General features: G+C 34.6%; 2 protein-coding genes across 11 annotated transcripts in view; both read right to left on the minus strand.

Moving 5' to 3' along the window:
- The window catches only part of Nca (neurocalcin homolog), a 104,999-nt gene that overhangs the window by 14,508 nt on the left and 70,964 nt on the right, over positions 1-19,527 (minus strand). Inside the window, exons 1-3 of one of the 3 annotated variants that reach the window (XM_067791593.1) lie at positions 5,482-5,511; positions 2,992-3,073; positions 2,795-2,889 (exon numbers count right to left, since the gene is read on the minus strand). In XM_067791593.1, the coding sequence (XP_067647694.1) occupies positions 2,795-2,864 (70 nt within the window). In that variant the 5' untranslated portion in view covers positions 2,865-2,889; positions 2,992-3,073; positions 5,482-5,511. Of the gene's footprint in view, positions 1-2,794; positions 2,890-2,991; positions 3,074-5,481; positions 5,810-19,527 lie in introns of those variants that run through there. The other 2 variants (XM_067791592.1, XM_067791591.1) reach the window with 2 other exon arrangements.
- Positions 10,966-19,527, minus strand: part of LOC137253980 (neuronal calcium sensor 2) — a 79,527-nt gene continuing 70,965 nt past the window's right edge. For all 8 annotated transcript variants that reach the window (XM_067791601.1, XM_067791596.1, XM_067791602.1 and 5 more), the window contains 2 exons: positions 13,894-14,022; positions 10,966-11,441 (listed from right to left, as the gene is read on the minus strand). In XM_067791601.1, the coding sequence (XP_067647702.1) occupies positions 11,265-11,441; positions 13,894-14,022 (306 nt within the window). In that variant the 3' untranslated portion in view covers positions 10,966-11,264. The remainder of the gene's footprint in view (positions 11,442-13,893; positions 14,023-19,527) is intronic.

Genomic DNA, 19,527 nt, shown 5'->3' on the forward strand with positions numbered 1-19,527 from the left:
ATGATGAGGTGGAATCACCAAATCACTTTATGCTTGACTGCCCAGCTTTTGCCAGAACTAGGCGAAAGTATTTCGGTCGTGACTCACTTGGATCTCCCGAGGAGCTATCCAAGGTTGAGATCGGGATCATTCGGAACTTTATCGTTGCTACCCAACGATTCTCTAAGTAGTTATATCTACGTCACCGTTAGTTTAGTTTATTATATGTGGTATCACAACGGACCGCCATGTTGTCCAAGTGAGCTTCCTCTATCAGGGAAGCTACCACCCAACCTAACCTAACCTAATCAAGACTATATCCGTCTTCTCCGCGGTCAATCCGACATTATATGTCTAGGTATGTACATATGTATGTATATCCCAAAGCGCCCAATCTATGTAAGAGCTAATTGTTAGAAGGCACTTCCCACTGGTGACAATTGCAACGTCATTTGTGTACACCGGCGCCGAGCAGTTGGTTGATGGCCAGTGTCCTTTAATGTATGCATGTTTTGTTATGGAGAACAGTTTTTGATCCATGTTGGACTGTATACACGCATCTAACCGCCTTTCAAACGACCAATTTTCGCGCCTCTAGTAGGAGAACTACACGAGCAGCCCTCTAATATTGCGGCACTTGATTCAGTCTTATTCACCCATTGAATATGGTTTTAAACCATTCCACGATCACTCTTTTCGAAATTTGTAGCATACTAGGGAATATACCATCGGGGTCCGGCAGTTTAAACTTAGAGGAAGTCTTCACCGTGCATTAATTTTGGTATCGGTCACCAAGCCCGCCACTACCCGACTGTACACTGACTCTTCTGAATTATCTGCTGATTGAGGAGAATGTATGTCGAAAAGCGCCTGAAGGGACTCTTCACTATTACGTGAGCATTCCCCGTTCTCTTTCATTATAAGCCTCTGTACTACATTTTCCTTGAAAATCTCATGCTTGTAGAACCCCAACAAATCCGTATATTCAACCCCGCACGCTTGTCGAAATGTCTTCTAAGAAGACTCTACCATGGCGGCTTTGTTTTCCTCTGAATCTTCTTAAAGGGCAAGCTCTGTTCAACGCAGTAATAAGCGTCGTTGATAGAAATTCATTGGATTCCTCCAGTTCCACTACATTTTAAACCTCTTTGGGTTATTCCAGTTGTGTTTCTACATGTTTTTAGAGTTTGGTCCAGTTCGTTGAACGAAGGTTTCTAAAGGTTCCTCCGTTCTCTACCCTCTTAAGAGTTTTGAGGAGGATGGTCTAGCCAGAACCATCCAATCATGCCTTGATATATCACGTTCAGAGCTCAATGTAATATAAAGAACATTGCTGGATGTTGGACCAACATATTTAGGGACCCTATCCCTGTTGTCTATTTGCAAATTGCTTTGAAATACATATGTAACTGAATAGGGACTCGCCTCCATTAGAGGCAAATCAAAATAAATTTTTTTCAATTCTTTCTCTTTTATTAATTTTATCTTTTTATAATATCTGCTATATCTTTTAAGAATTTAATTTCATATTTGTTTAGTTTGTTCGTACATTTTTTATTTTTTTTTATTTTAAATTGTAATTTATTATTATGTTATGCTTGTTGTTTGTGGCGGTTTCAGAGAAACTGGTATTTTTGCTTTTGTTTATATATATCATCGAAACAGCTGTCGCATTGTCCGTCGTGATGTCACATTGTTTAAATTTTTCCCAAATTATTAAATAAATTATTTTGAATTTTTTTTATTTTAATCATTTTTAATTTTAATTAAAATTTTTTTTTTTTATTTAAATTTTTCTTTTTTATATTAGTTTTCCTTTTTATAAATTTATTTAATTAAATTTTTTTTTGTGGTAAACTTTCTTTATATGTAACTAGCAGACCCGGCAGACGTTGTTCTGCCCTAAATTTGGTCTATCTGCATATATTTTAATAAGCTTTTTCCGTCTAACTCTGCCCTCCCTCCTCTACACTTTTTCCTAATCTTTGTATTCACTCCTCCTTCCGTATTTTTCGCTTCATCTATCTCTATCTTCGCCTCATTCTACCTCTTTCTCAGTCTCCTTCTCTCTTCTCTCAAGTTTTTCTCATTCTTCTTCATATCTTATTGCCAGTCGCAGAGGGTGGTATGTATTTTGTTCCAGTCCCACTCCGAGTCTTAGTCTCAGTCTCAGTCCCAGTCCCAGTCCGTCTCTGGTCTACTTCCCGGAAAAAAGCATCGTAAATACAAATATAAGCAAATTTATATACCAAATTTCAGGCAAATCGAATAGGACGTATGTAAATAGGTACGTGGGTATTATTAATTCATGTCTTTATTTCGGCTTCGCGTGCATATTTATCAGTTTTGCCACGCTGGTGCGACTAAATCGAATATCACAATGAAAATTACTTTAAAGCTCTCAGCAACAGCTTTCATTTGATATCCATAATACACACACATTCTAGGGGTATCCGGGTCCATGTTTTGGCCTATATCTAGGGACCCTAGTCACCCAGCGGCATAAAACTTGCTCTGTACTAAAGCACACATCAACAGCTTCAATTTGATACCCATAATGTAAAAACACATCCTAGTGTTACCCTGATCCACGTTTTGGCCTATATCTGAAGACCCTAGTCACCAATAGGTACGAAAAATACCCTGTACTGAAGCACTCATCAACAGCTTCAATTTGATACCCATAATGTAAAAACACTATCTAGGCGTTCACGGTCCCACGTTTTGGCCTATATCTCGAGACCTTAGTTTTTTATTTGAAAATTGTTTAGATTATTTTTTCATGTTATGCGTGCGATTTTTATAATATTATTACCTGTGAATTCTGTATTTTGTTTAAGGTCCTCTAAGACTTCTGGCTTCAATTTACTGTTTTGTTTACCCATTTTGATTACTCATGCTTCGATTGTTCTGGAAGAATTAAAGAGAAAAAAATTTATTAATTTGGGACTCATTTTGATTTAAAATGTAATAAAAACTAATTCATAGCAAAATATTCTTAAAATTTGTTACCGTTAATTTTAAATTCTATCGTGTGCGCTTCATGCTTGAACAGCAACCTCGTTTTTGAGCTTGAACTTGAGTTGCTTGATGACTAAAATATTCGCCAAATGCATTCCAAAAAAAAATAATTTCTGTATGACTAAATTTTTGATATTCAAATCCCGTTTGTTTAATATTTGTTGGTTAATTTAAATTTCTCAAGTATTTATTTAAAATAGGCTATTCTTATTAGTCCAAAATCGTTATACAATTACAAATACGGAAACATCTCCTAGTAACAAACTTTGTGTGCAAATTTTGTAATGTTTATCTACCCGTCCTACCGTTGTTTTTGGTCCCCAAATCATTTAGGGATCTAATGCATTCTCCCACTAGCTTAGAAATACTTGCGTAATACTGTAAGGCGGGTATGAAGCCCCTGAGATATCAATAAACCAAATCTTACTCAACTTTTTTCGTGAGGCTATGAATAGCAGTCTCCGTGGATTTTCCTGACTGACAGGCAAATTGATTCCTACAGAGAGAGTTTGTTTGGGTTGGCTTCCTTAATATTTTCTCCATACCCTTAAGGAAAAACGAACTGAGGCAAATTGGTCGATATGACAAGTGCAGTTGTCTGGCTTCCCTGGCTTTGGTATGAATATTACCTTAAGCTCTTTAAGAGCAACTCTTAAAGTGACCTTTTTTTATCGCACCGTATCAAAACCAAGCGTACGGATAATAAGGCGGTGTTATGCATCAATACCGATGAAACGCGAGTACTCATGGTAGAACCATGCACAAACCGGTGTGTGGCCAAGTTTTTTTTTTCAAAAAGGGCGAATTTGTGCCGAAAAGATACCTAGAATTCGGCTAGGTTGAACTGCTTGTGAGGACCTCACATATACTTAATGAGTCTATAGTGTTACCAGAATTTTGTTTAACAGGAACTATGTATGTTATAAAATTTCTCCGTCCTCTTGGCAAATACTAGAAGCTTTTGTAGGACAGCTGCATCACTCCTAACAGCAGTAGTCTTAACCTGGCAAGCGCAGGGTATGAGCACAAAACGTGCTCCATCCTTTCCTTCCTTTCCGCAGTTCCTACATCTGTTATCAATAAAAAAATAAACAAATAAATGCAAGGCGCGGTAACCTCCGAAGAGATTTTAGGCCGAGCTTCTCTTCCAATTTGCGTCGTGCTCCTTTTTTCCTAATTTTTCCAACAAATTGATGGGACGCCAACTACAAAAAAAAAACGTGTTTCTAAATTTTTGAAGGTGATTCACCCAAGGCTTGAACCCACGATCATGCTTCTCCCGATTCTTTCCACGGATTGCTTACAGTCTAGCATACTTTTAGATGCTGTGCTATGTGAGATTGCCTTAATTGCTGCTTGGATTTCAGTTCTTTCTTCGAGTGTTCCTACTGCGACTACTACTTTCGCCTGAAAAACGCTACAGTGATCTGGCAGCTTGTCGGATCTGTTTATTTCCGAATCAGAACAGTATACCGCACTACTCCTACTCCTTTCACTATTTGGAGCCATCGGTGTGCACGTGTATCGCCTCGTCCGCCATTTGGGCACCCTTTCTTCAACAACCAACATCTATTGTGGCTTTAAGAGCTACTTCAAAGCGCAAATACGGAGTCAGGTAGTCTGTTCGTCCTGTAATTGAGGACGATATACCACTATGGCCATATTTTTTGCGCTCAAGCTGCTCCGAGGCACTTAGCCTCGTTGCAGTTGTTAACGCTATGTTCTTTTCCACCAGGTCTACAGGTGGAATGGGCAGGATGACATACAGTGCAGCCATCGGGGTTGGTTTTAGGGCTTCCGTAATGCTAAGCACTGATATCCTGCATACCCTCTCTAATTTTTTGAGATAGGGTCTTTTTTGTGTGGCTGTCCACCAAACAAGGACTCCATAGTATAGTATAGCCTTCACAATCGCTGTAAATACCAATAAAAGAGAGAGGTCGATATAACCCACGTTTGTGAGCATCTCTCCCTTGCCTTTTATGTACATATGTGTGTAAATGATAATTGACTTGTTTACGTACATACGAGTGGCTGCTTATTATCGGCTTAGTGATGCTAGTATCGCTTGGTGGTGCTACTATTCTTCACAATATTTTATGGAGCCTTAAGTTTGGCGGGTCCTCCATCAACCGCCTGAGCAGTTGGTTTATGACGAGCGTCCATAGCAAAGGTGATAACACCCCGTCTTGCGGTATGCCCAATATAGTTAAGACAATCCATGATCGCCCGTTTAGAGACATTGTTCAAAGGCACGGAGTCTTATACTCCTTATATTCTAGGGTTTTCTCAATGTTCTCAAACCACCCTATGCAGTGGTTCAAACGTTTTGAATTATTTTTGTTTACATTTTACCAATATTGCAAATTGAATTCGCACGTCAGCAACTTTACAAGTAAAAATTTAAAATGTGTATATTTTTTAGCAGGAAAGAAATGCTGCAGTTTTATATATATTCCTTTACCTACATAAATTGTTTACCTTATATTTATTATGCTCGCTTATTAATTTATCGTATTTATAGTAATTTTTTCCACACTTTTCTTAATAGAAATTTTAAATACTGAACCTTATTGTGTATCAGGCAATTCAGGAACTAAAACCAAGTAAATTTAAAAGTCAATATTGCAATTTCTAAAAATTGTTATTGCATTTCATTGGGTGTGATTAGCATACCCCAAAAACGATCATCTCTACATACGTACATATGTAGTAATACATAGGAATGTATAGCAACAAATTCTTGATAAATTTAACAACAATTATCACAAAACTTAAAACAAATATTTTTTTTTATACGAAAAGAAATTATATGAAACAAATCGTAAAGAGATGAAATGAGAATGGAACCGAGTGAAAATGAAACGAAAGTCGAAAAGTTTTATGCAATCAAGCCGACATAAATAAGAATGTATTAAAAATTGTTAGAACATCTGTTCCATAGCAAAATGCAGATGCATAAAAAGGGTAATTTCATGTTAAGGCGGCTGATTAATCATTGGCATTTACACCATGTGAATTTATTTCACTACACTTTTTAATAATTCTTTTAATTATATGTATTTTTTCGTTAAATTGTATTTTTTTATACATTATTTTTAAGTATTTTTATTTTTTAACTTTACTTGCCTTTATTTTTTCCCCTTATTTATTTTTGATTTGATACCTTTAATTTTCAATTATATTTCTATATACCTTTTTTAAATGTTTTTTTTTCTGTCCTTATAATTTTTTTATTGGTCTTTCTTATGTTTATTTTTTAATTTTCATTCTTTCCATTTTTTCCTTTAGTTGGTTTACGTTAATTAAAGCTACCGTATTTTTTCATTTTTCATGCATACATTTTTTTAATTTATTTTATTTTTTCTTTTCTCTAATTTTTTTATTTTTCTCCTTCAGTTTTTGGCCATATTTATTTATACCCTTTTCATAAATAGTGAAAAATTCAAAGCCATCCTCAATGCGGTAAAAACTTTAATTGTTTTTTTAACTATACTTTTTTAATAATTCTTTTAATTATATATATTTTTTCATAAAATTTGATTTTTTATACATTAATTTTAAGTATTTTTATTTGTTATCTTTACTTGCCTTTAATTGTTTCCCTTATTTATTTTTGACTTGTTACCTTTAATTTTCAATTATATTTCTATATACCTTTTTTAAATATTTTTTTTTTTGTCTATAATTTTTTTATTGGTCTTTCTAGTGTTTATTTTTTAATTTTCATTCTTTCCTTTTTTTCTTTAACTGGTTTTCGTTATTTAAAGCTACCGTGTTTTTTTAATTTTTCATGCATACATTTTTTAAATTTATTTTATTTCTTCTTTTATATTATTACTAGCTTTACCAGGCGTACGTTGTAACGCCCGAGATAGAATGAATGTTGCGTTTTTTTTCTGTTTTGTTTTCTGATAATTTAATTTATTGTTCTGTAAATTGAATTGAATTTTGTACGCATATTTGGTGAAATTTTCGTTTAAAATATTTTATTATTGTATCTTATTGTAATGCAAGTGGGTACATAATATTTTTGGTTTTTTCGTTCGGTGCAAAGATAAGCAAATTTTTTGGTTTTCCAACTCTAGAGCAAGCAACATATAGCTGGTCATGGGAAAAGCACGGACTCTCTAAATTTAAGCATGCAATAGTAAGCGATTGTCCTTGTGCTTGCAAAACCAAGGCGTACAGGAAACTACAAGCGCTTAAAATTCTGTAGGAATGATTGGGATCCGTGGTATGATCACCTCTTCACCCTTGCTTTTACCGCTGGTGATTGTTGCTTCCATTAAATTCGGTATTAATTTCTAAACGCAAAGTCCATTTTTACAATATCGGTGGGTTTAAATTCCGAAGAAGCATGATTGGTGAGCAAATTTTCAAAGTTGATATATGCGCAGGCATTCCAGGTGGTTCTAAAGAGTTTACAAATTCAATTGAATAATTCACAATTTTATCTTCATCTGTAACTGTGTCGATCGATTTATATTTCGTCGCTTCACCAGGAAATTGGGTTTGAATGCGATCATTGATTTTGTTAACATGATCATTTTTGGGAGCGAAGATAGTTCGTTCGCATAGCCAAAAAACGAAAACATTTAAATTTAAAATTCTTAATTCTGAAATATGAAAAACTTTCGTCTTGATCGAAGGAGTCTACAACCAAAATTTGGTGATGATTGATGTATCGGAAACACATTTTCATAGGGAACACACACACAGAATTTGATTTTTATATATATAGATGGATGTAGATAGACTGAAGCTAACAAATTTTTTTTAACGGCGGCAGATTACTAAACGTTCAAAAGGCATAACAGCCAAACTCAACAATGCAGGCAAACGTTAGGTGTTAAAATAACTTAATTTTGTACGGCAGCCAAGTTCTGAAAAATCCCATTTGCAGGGAAGGTGCCACGCCCCTTTTTCCCCATTCCACATTTTACAGTACTACAGATACCATTTGTATGGGAGGTGCCACGCCCCTTTTATATATCGAAATTATTTTTAGCCTAAAACCTTCCCGTTAATCGAAAGAACCTATAACCAAAATTTGGTGATGATTGAAGTGTGGGAAATACGTTTTCATAGCGAACATACACACATACACAGAATTTGATTTTTATAATTTTATGGCTAAACCGATGTGGGATTTCAAAATCAACTAACCATCATCTCTCCTTCCTGTATCTTTCCTAAAAATTTCATGGCAATCTTTCTATCCGTTCTCGAGTTATGGAGTGACAATCAAAATGTACACTTCTTTTTATATATATAGATTATTTTCCCCCTTTAGTTTTTGGCCATATTTATTTATTCCCTTTTCATAAATAGTGAAAAATTTAAAGCCACCCTTTCAGGTTCTCCAAGGTTTCCTATTAAAATACCACGCGCGTAAAACAATAGCAGCAAAAATTATTTGCAAACTTTATCAGTGTAGTCTTCTTTTTTGAAATTTATTTTGCTTATTATATTTTTTTATTTTTATTGCTTTTTTTAATCTATATTTGTTTTCATTTGTTTGTTTTCTTTTATTTAAATTTTTTATATTCACTTTTAAATCGTGTTTAAACATTCACTATTTATGAGTTCACAGTTTCGAATATCGAAATCATTTGTAAATTTTATCAGTGTACACTGTTTTTTTTTTTTTTTTGCTCATTAAAAAGGAATTAATGGATCACTTTAGTTTTAAAGTAAAACAAAAAATTATTTTGTTGTTGGTTTTTTAGCCTTTAGTTTGTAAAAATGGTTGTGAATTGTCGAGCTCGAGGCCATACAATATTAAATAACACACAAAAAAACAAAAACTTTTTATTTGTATATGTTATATATTGTCGTTTTTTATTTATCGACATTTCGACTTCAATTATAAGTCATCTTCAGGACTATAAATACAAAAATACAAGTATTATAATAAAAAAACACAAAAGTACATGTATACATTTGACTTACATCGTTGGATGTACCAGATCGACTAACCTAAAATTTGATATGACAAAAACGAAAATAAACATAAAAAGTAAGCAAATAAAGAACCGTAACGGTTCTTTGTTTTTTTATTATAATACTTGTATTTTTGTATTCCTAGTCCTGAAGATGACTTCTAATTGAAGTCGAAATATCGATAAATAAAAAAACGACAATATATAACATATACAAATAAAAAGTTTTTGTTTTTTTGTGTGTTATTTAATATTGTATGGTCTCGAGCTCGACAATTCACAAACAGTAAAACAAAAAAGTTAAGAAACAGCTGCTAATAATAGTTGTTGCAATTTTTTACTCGCAAGTGTGATGTATGTGATTTATTTGTTTTTTTTTTTAACGCAAAAGAGGCTTTTTTGAAAGAAATATTTCAGCTTCATTTCAGAAGGGCACCGAAATAAAATATAAGAAACATATACTACTTATGACAACTTTTTCAAAATTCGTCAAATATTTTTGAAAATTTTTTTTGCGTCCTAACAAATTTAAAAATTATGTTTGAAACATTGCAAAAATAAATAAATTTTGCGAAATTCTACCTTTATACTAACATGTTGTATCAATAGTTTTCCACCGCGAATTTTCCCTGAGTTACCCACATATACAAAGATATAACTATGTACTTTGCTACATACTTAACAACTTTTGCGTAAAACAAATTTAAAACTATATATTAGGGGGGAGGGGCGATTCGTTTGAACGAAAGTTAACCAATATCGCGCCACCGATTTTTCGATAGGATTTGGGCTCAGGAAAAAAGTTCCGCTACGCATACCCAAAAAAATTATTTTCGAGCCTGCGAAATTTAATTTTTTTAACTTTTTTTCGACTTTCATTTTCAAGGTTTTTTTCATGACCTACAAAAAAAATTTTCATTTGATTGTAAAATTTTCATGTATAGGTACCCTGTCCGACCCAAAATTTTACAATCAAATGAAATTTTTTTTGTAGGTCATGAAAAAAACCTTGAAAATCAAAGTCGAAAATGTCAAAAAAATTAAATTTCGCAGGCTTGAAAATTATTTTTTTGGGTATGCGTAGTGGAACTTTTTATCCTAAGCCCAAATCCTATCGAAAACGATGGCGTGATATCGGTTAATAAATCGACCCAGTCTACTATATATAAATAAAGAAAATTGTGCGATTAGTCTCTGAAGATAGTGGTCTACGATTGATCTATTTTGTCTATAGTGGTGTATAGTTGATCCCCTATAGTACCATTATTGTAGATTTGTTTTTGTTAATAACAACGGGTAATAATACTGTACGGGTAGAAAGAGGACTTCTATGACAATACGCGTAGGGGTACAAAGAGGACGCGTCGAACAGTCCCCGTAAGGGTATGAAGGAGAGTAGGAAATATACGACAGTACACGTAGGGTTATAAAGAGGACCCGTCCGACACTACCCGTTCAGGCATGAGCAGGTACAATTGGTCTCCCCATAAAACAAGATCAAAAAAGATCAAAACTGGCTATAGCCGCATATTCCTTTGCTACTCATATCGCATTTATCCTAGACTAATCGCATTTTTGCAGGGAATATTTATTTTTACATACATACATTTAATATACACTAGGGCGGGTCAAATTGTATGGGGAAAATGGGGAAAAAACGTCAGGTGCACATCCAGTTTCTGAATCTATGGGTCATACTGAGTAATATTGTCCATGGGACCATAGGTCTGATATAAATTTCGAGCCTCCACAATTTTGTTAGAAAATTTTATATCCCAATCCGAATCCGAATTTGACATTAATTTCATGTATTTTATTTGTGAGAGCCGCTATTCGGATTGGAATATACAATTTTCTAACAAAATTAGGAAGGCTCGAAATTCATTTCAGACTTATGGTCCCATAGACAATATTACTCAGTATGACCCATAGATTCAGAAACTGGATGTGCCTTTTCAACAATAAATTTGACCCACCCTAATATACACACATGTGTTAAAAAAAAACATTAAAAACCGTGTTAATTTTTAGTAGATGCCTTAGTATTCATTTTAGGAAATGTAAATTTATAAATTTTATGATATAAATGATTCAATAAATTATATAAACCGCAAAAGGTCATTCATGTTGTAAGTGTGTGTGTGTGTGTTTCTTTTGGGTTTGTTCTTTGGTTTTGCTGGGGTTGTTGTTGTTTCTTTCTTTTTTCATTCATTTTGTTTATTTCTTGCCATTCTCTTCCATTCTTCTTTCATTCCTTCCTTCTTCCTTTTCTTCTTTTTCGTCCTTGCTTATTTTTTTGTTTTTCTATGGTGCGGGAATTTATGGCGCCAACATTTTGGAAAGCTCCTCATCTTGCAGACATCCTTTTAAGAATTCATCTTGAGTTAATTGACCATCATTGTTTTCATCCATTTTAGCGAAAATATTTTTTGCACGCTCCTCGGCAGAATCTGCTGGCCGATTCGATGAACACGCGCCAAGCATATCATATATGGCCTGCAAAATATATTGAAAGACAAAAAAACATACAGTATTAAAAATAAAATTTAGCTGTAATTGCAGTTTTTCATTATTGTTATTAAAAGGTATTTTATAAGTCTAATACAACTGGTGCTTGCCCATAATACGGGTCATTCCGTATCAAACCACACTACTTTTTAATCGGCTGTTTTGAACTGGATTTAAACTAAATTTATTCACTTGTTGTTGTTGTAGCAGTGCTTCGCCCCATCCAATAGGTGCGACCACTCACAAATTGGCACAATATCCTCTAAAGGGAGTCCGAGAAAACAAGCAGTTTCAACAGGGTTGGACCAAAGAGATAAGAGTGTAAGGGGCGTTGGTTCCACATTGCAATGGAAAACATAGTTGGTGTTATGTTGGGACACGTTAAAAGCAGGACATACATTGGGTATGGGATTGATTCTGGATAAGTAAAGAGGTTAAAAGCTATTACAGTATCCAGATCGTTGAGTTGGAGTGTCTCACGTCTCACTGGGAGGTTGCTTTTCCTCAACTGCGTGTGCCGGGTATTTGTCTTCACGAACCGCATTTCTGCACTTGTCTAATGGGTTTCTTTGATTTAACATTTTTTCAATTAAAATTAAATATTTAGTCTCCCTGAAAAAGGCATGTCAAAACGCGTCGGAGAAGAAAAAAACCGTATGTCTTTGCTTTAAAATGAACGACCAAAAAAGCTCTGTATAATTAATATTAGAAAATTAAATAAATCTAGTAAAATTTCAATGAATTCAAAATCCCTCTAAAATATGTTAATTCACTTTTTCTCAAAATTAATAAAAATAAAATAAAAAACTTTGATTGACTAATAATATCTCCTTTCCTACCAACTTTGCAATCCAAGTAATGTGCGCTCCACTTTTGTATTTTTACTTCTCATCAATATTTTTGCAATTTCTATGTCAAAATTTAATAACCAAAGTTTAACAAGAATATGTCTTTATATAAGTGTCTGCTGTATATTAGACATACAAGTAAATAAATAAATAAATAAATATACGGAGGCATTTTTCGCTGATTTTTGTCAATTTATATTTTTATTTTATTTTTATTTTCTCCTTCTCTTGCATTTGCTCGGTGTCTTAACATATCTGTTAAGTTTTACGCTTGTAGCTCAATGAGAACTTACATAAAAATCAAACCTCAAAATTCCCTCCGTTCCGTTTGATTTTTCTAAATATCTCAGTCCGTGCGCCCCCTACGGTAACTTTTTGTATTGTGTCATCGGCTGTCATCGACCTCTGAATTAACCTCTAAATTTTTAGCCTCTAGCACATCGAGAAGTTACTTAAAACCAGATTTCAAATTTCCAAATTATTATCAAATCGATCCGTGCGCCACCTAACGGAATTTTATTCTCCTTTTGTTCCTTTGACACGGTGTCTTAACCTGTTTCTGAGGTTTCATATTTGTAGCTCAATGAGAAGATACTTTAATATCGATCTCAAAACACCAAATTTCCAAATTCTTATCTAAATATTTCGATTCGTGCGCCACCGTACCGAATTTTTTCTTCTTTTCTTAAATTTTCTCGGCGTCTTATCCTATCTGTGAAGTTTTACAGTTGTAGCTCAATGAGAACTTACATACAAATCAATCCCAAAATTCTCTCCGTTCCGTTTGATTTTTCTAAATATCTCATCCCGTGCGCTCCCTAGCGAATCTTTTTGTATCGTGTAATCGACTGTCATCGACCTCTGAATTAAGTTTGAAATTTCATGTCTCTAGCTCATCGAGAAGTTACTTAAAAGCTGGTTTCAAAATTTTCAAATTCTTATCTAATTATTTCGATCCGTGCGCCACCTAGCTGATTTTTTTTTCCTTTTGAATGAGAAGTTACTTAAAAATCGATTGCAAGATTTGTATGAAAAGTGGACAAACATTCAACCGACCTAATATAAAGGAAGTAAAAAGTCAAGTTAACATACAAAATCCATATGTACCGCCTAAAAAATAAACTATGCAAAGAAGGCAATCGGAAAAAGTTGCACAACAACAAAGGCATAGCTTTGGCTGAATGTGTGTGTAACAGTTTAACCCTCGCAGGAGTGCGGGTTCCCGGGAGAAAAAGGCTTTGAAGAGATTTTCTATAGATATACAAAGAACTAACAAATGATATCTATTTGTATTATTGAGCGGAAGCTGCCGTGAAAATCATTTAATTTATTTGTTTAAATTATTTTGTATTATTATTATTTTTTTAATGCATCTCAATTACTGAAAATTGTTTCATTTATTTGTTTAAATTATTTCGTATTATTATTTTTTTTAGTGCATCTCAATTACTGAAAATTGTTTCATTTATTTGTTTAAATTATTTTGTATTATTATTATTTTTTTAATGCATCTCAATTACAAGTGTTCGACTAATTAGTAGTAATTAGGAGTGGAGCAGATATGGAATGACCCCGTTTGTACGTAACTTTACCTGTACAATTTTCGTCATTTCTTGTATATCAATAACTCCATTACCATCTACATCGTACATACGGAATGCCCATTTTAACTTCTCCTCTGGAGTGCCACTCGATGTCACGTCTATAGCAAGCAGAAATTCCTATGGAAATTTATAAAAAAAGTTATGAAAATACAAATTACAAAACTATTGAAATTAGGATATTTTAAAATTAAAATTCCGATACAAGACTCGTTCACACTTTTGTAACGCTGACTGAGCGTACACACAGAGAAAAAACAATTGTAAATCAAACAAAGTTGACTTAGTTAAAGAATTTTGTATGGGGCCCGAGAAACTTGTACATCCTACCAAAGTACTTACATAATTTATGCTCGACAATGGAAACAAAGGTTAGGCAATTTATTACCTAATTTAGTTATTATTTGTTAAGATGATGAAAAAACTTAGTAGGTTAATTATGCCTAAGTTTTAGTTGTGTACGCGATTTTAAGTTAATTTTACAATAGTTTTCTTTGTGTGTAAAGCGTAGCATCTTACCACAACACCACAACGGCCGTTTGGCTCTGCTCTATTAACTAGCAAACATTAGTCTCACCCTAAAAATACCAATACCAATTTGGTGGCCGCAGTACACCGTCCACCTGCCACACCGAAGATCCTTGGCTCACGCCTCGGTCAAAGCAACACCAACATTTTAGAAATAAGTTTTTTCAATTAAAAAATTTTATGTTAATTGAAGATCAACAAACCTGATTTGTTGATCGCAATAGCTTTATTTCTTTCGGTGTACATATGTTATTAGTGTTCGTATAAGGGCTCTGGCTTCGTCGCGACTATGAGCGTTATGATGGGAAAACTTTTATTTTATAAGGATAATGCAGAGACGTTCGTCCAAGGAACATAACTTGGCTACGTAGCCGCTTATCCTTTCCGTGCCCCCTCCCCATAATAGTCGTCGTAAGGATCGAATGTATTATACAGATTTATTTAACCATATAACAAAAATATTTACTATAAAACAACAGTTACGAGCTACATACATATTTCTACATTTTTTTAATTTTTATCGTTGTAAGTCAATATAGTAGATTAGGTGAGGTTAGGTTAGGTTCAAGTGGCTACCGTCCACATCGGAGCGGCACACTTAGTTCTTTATAGGTCCATTGTGAAACCACACGGATTTGTTCATACTCTCCTAATCAAGCCACTTCGTTGAGTTTGTGAAACTAACTAAGCGTCGTGTATTTACCTCAGCTATATCAGTCAGATCTACGAGAAACATCTTGCCCATAAAACGTTGCCTTCTTCTACCGAGCGCTGGATATTCACAGAGTAGATGCCTAACAGTTTCAGGCTCTTCTTCGTTGCCGCAGCTTCTACAATAATCATTAAATGGAGCGCCAATCCTTTCCACATGTGGTCCAATATAAACATGACCAGTGAGAAGACCTACAATTAAGGAAAGATCCCCCTTACGGAGGGTGAGAAGCTCTCGCGACCTCTTCTCGTTCCATTCCGGCCATGTGAGTTTTGCCTTGTGGCATCTACCATGATGCTTCCACCAGGCTCCCGCTTCCACCAGTAGAGCCTCCTTTATCTTGAGCTTGCAGGTGGAGAGCGGCATGTCCAACCTCTTCCAGGATGGCGAAAGTGGAAGAGAGGTACTCTTTCTTGCAAGCTCATCCGCCATCTCATTACCTGGCATGCCCTTATGTCCCGGAACCCATACCAGATGCAGAGTAAACTGTTCAGCCATCACGTTAAATCAATATAGTAAGTAGTTGTTTTTTTCTTGTTGTTTTACATTGTGTATATAATGGTTTGTTTGCTTTACTTTGCCAAACCCCGCGACCGCATAAAATCAATTAAATGACTTCACCTCCTCGCTATTATAAATACGTACGTACAAACATGTAGTGATGCGCAATTCCGAGTTTGTAATGAGCCGATTTTGATGAGTCTGTATCTGAAGGTAGTTGAGTAAATAATAGACATTCCTTACACATTCACTATCAAACACGTTTTCAGCTTTTTTTATCACGGGCAAACTGCTGAGAAAACATGACTGTAGAAACGAATCAATCAACGAATGAATTGATAATATATTCGATATTCTACGCATTTTCTTGCCAAATTCTGCAGAAGCTTATTTTTGCACGCCATTTGAGAAGTATTATGGAAATTGCAAAGTATCCACTGAAGGCGTTTGTAAGTTCGCCCTGAAAGGGTTCCTTGATACAGTCGCTTTCAATTTTCCTGATGAAATTCCTTAGGCGTGTTGGTACAAAGCTATCTGCTTTCTTTATATCAATTAAGAGTCTACCCACTTGATAATCAATCTTTTGTTCTTTAATACTGCTATACCCCAGAGAAACACATTGAAACGCTTAAATAGATGAATAGACATTTCTACATAACTCCGCTTTTATCTTATTTGATGACGCTAAGGAATATAAAGGTAGGAATATTGATTTTTGGAACTGTACTCTGCTGCAGAAGTTTAGTAGCATTTGCTTTACAAATTTGGACTTCCGATATGAAATGATTGTATAACAAGCAGATGCCAGGCGTACCAATAGGGTAGCACTAATCGTTTTTTTTTTTTTTTCAAGCCTTACATTGATACAGTCCTTTCCAGCTGCAAGGTTAATATTTATACCATCCAATTTGTCCCTTCATACACTGAATGAGAAAAGCGATCAAAATCGACCGCATCACGGGTCAATAATTCAAACGATATTTCTGTAAATTTTTTCCATCGCAAATAGTTGTTCTACTTTCAAGAAATTGTTGATTCTAAATTGACTGTATCAAAAGTCAAATCAACAAAAAAAAGTTCATCAAACTAAGCCATAGCCCTGTTAACAAAAAATACGTAGCGACTCCGGTAAGACATTATTTTGTAATTAAAAACTGTTTTAATAAAGATTTTGATGTCGCCTTTTCCAGGCCTTGCGATGCGGTAGGCGTTGAACGCTACCATCACACCACGACAACTCTGCTCTGTTGACTTAAATTTATACTGTCACCCTAAGAAACCAATGAAAACTGTTAAAATAAGAGCTAACCGACAACATTTGCTGTTGATATGAGAGGGATTCCTGTACCACGAGAGTCATACGAACAAAGCATTGCGCGCCGTGATTGTTTGGCAGTTGTTCGCTGTTGAAATGACCACTGAAAATAGTTCTTTAACCATAGAACGCATAACCAAAAAATACCACGCAAACGCATAACGGGGGCACCCGCGTGTCCACTTACAAGTTTTTACCGTTACAAATGCACAGTAACAATATTCATAAGTAAAAATTATTACAGATTGTGTGCTGAGCAATGAAACCAGTAACTGAATCCTGCTACCTATGCTATACTGAAGCCCCCAAACGAAGAAAAAAAACTCGAAAAGCATGCAGCATCTTCAAAAAACCAATGTGCCTGGTACATTCGGTGACAAATTGTATCTGCACCGTTTGCGAGCAGAAAAATTAGTATATGTCTAAAAAATACAATATTTTTTGTTTCAAGATTCATGTTTTTTAATATATTTTTACAATCCGCAATAAAAATTTCATATTAAAACAAATGCATATTTTGATATTTGATGGGTACATGGGTACCCGGTTATGCGCTCGCGTAGGTGTCGACTTTGGGAACTTATATCTTGGTAACACCTCATCTGAAATCTACTACATTGACTTACAACGATACAGAAATACTGTAGTTTCCTAGATTAGAAAGTTCCACACTCTAGTGACAGTGGTTCTCTCACTAAAGTAGTTTAAAGTCGCAAGTGGACGCACGGGTACCCGGTTATGCGTTCGACGGTTAAAAAAAAAACAAAATTACTGGTGCGGGTTCGACTCCCACCCCCGCGAGAAAAGGCTTTGAAGAGATTTACAAGGTATAATCGAAACAGCTGTCGCCTTGCCCATCCTGATGTCACGTTTTTTAAAATTTTCCAAAATTATTAAATAAATTATAAACAAAATTACATTAACTTGAAACCAACAGTTTTTCTTCTGTTGAAATAACTCTAGAAATTTGTTTTCTTGACAAAACTCGGTTGAGTTAGTCATAATGCGATCAATTTTACTGCATATCTGTTAATTCAGGAACAGAAAACCTGCTATGGAATCGTAACATACGATCACGGATCGAAAACAGTTTTCACACAAGTGATAAAAATAAGCCTATCCAACTATTTAAAAAAATAATAGCATATTATAGATTTAGTGAGAACGCGTTGCCCCTAGTTCACATATTTCATTAATCCAATGCACCATTTCGGAGCTATAGTGATTTAAAACCCGGCATTCGATCACGAATCGTATGTAACGATTCCGCCCCTGATTTGTTGATTTTACTAACTTCATTTCTTTTGGTACAGTATGATGTAAAATCTCTAAAATCTCTTAGTCGCAAAGTTACTACTATATATGTACACCTGCAATGTTCTCACGGGAAAAAAATGGCTTTGGTCCAGATGATATTTTAAGCTCAGATTTGGATAGGATAGTTTACCAAACCTTTCAGTTGGTAGCAAATTTTGTTCCTTGGACATTTTCTCAATATTTTTCAACCAATTTTTCAGGTATTCGAATATTGGTTTCTTTTTGATTCTTGTACCAAACGGCAGTTTGTTTAAAGTACTCGGCCTCTGCTGTGTTCAACACCATTACATCACTACATTAAAATTACTTGAATGAAGGGCAGTTTGAATACATAGTGTGGTTTATTACGAGAGGTGAATATGTTACGATAGATGTGCGGTGCTCTCGTCGGTTTATCGTGCACCGCTGAAAGAAATGCTTACAAAAATAAATTCATTTAATGAAGGAATTAAAACAAAAGCAGCACACAAGTATCCGCACTGCGTTTTCGCATTGTTTTCTTATTGAAGTAACAACAAAAAAATGAGATAAAAACAAAAACACACTTTGTATGGTGGTATGCGCCCACCACGCAACCCAAATCAAACTCTCAATGGGAGGTGATGCTGCGCCTCGCGCCGCAAATTACTTTGTATGCACACGTAAAGCACTGAGGAACCGCATACACAGAACTTGGTTCGAATACGGCAGCGGTTCCAGTAAAGAAACGGTTAACGGACTAACGAAATCAAAATCTGTCGTCCAAACTAGTTGAAAAGCAAATCTATATATACTAGGACGCATAAAATTATTTATTAAATATTTATCAATTTAATTTGCAAATTATCGTAAATAAATATAAATACAAGTAAGAATGGGACTGTATTCGGCTGTGCCGAAGACTTCATACCTTTCATGAATGGGGCTGAACATAATCTTATCCCGTTCGTAATCTCCGAATAATCGGATGTATAAGATAAGAAATATATAGTGAACAGATCTACATACCTAAACGATTTTTAAGATAAATATAAAATAAAAAACAGGTAGGTACTTTGTGTGAGGATGCAAAGTTTCACGTTTTTTGTGGTCTGCGTGTAAAAACTATGACTACGAATCACGTATTTCAACAATATATGACGTAAACTTCTAGCCGTAAAAAAGGGGCAAAAATTACAGTTTATATGGGGTATATAATATATATACCACCGATCTCTATGATTTTTTCAGATAACAATATTTGCTATATACGTAAGCATTTGGTGAAATTTGA

Source organism: Eurosta solidaginis, chromosome 5, assembly GCF_040869045.1.
Source record: "Eurosta solidaginis isolate ZX-2024a chromosome 5, ASM4086904v1, whole genome shotgun sequence".
NCBI classification, from domain to species: Eukaryota; Metazoa; Arthropoda; class Insecta; order Diptera; family Tephritidae; genus Eurosta; species Eurosta solidaginis.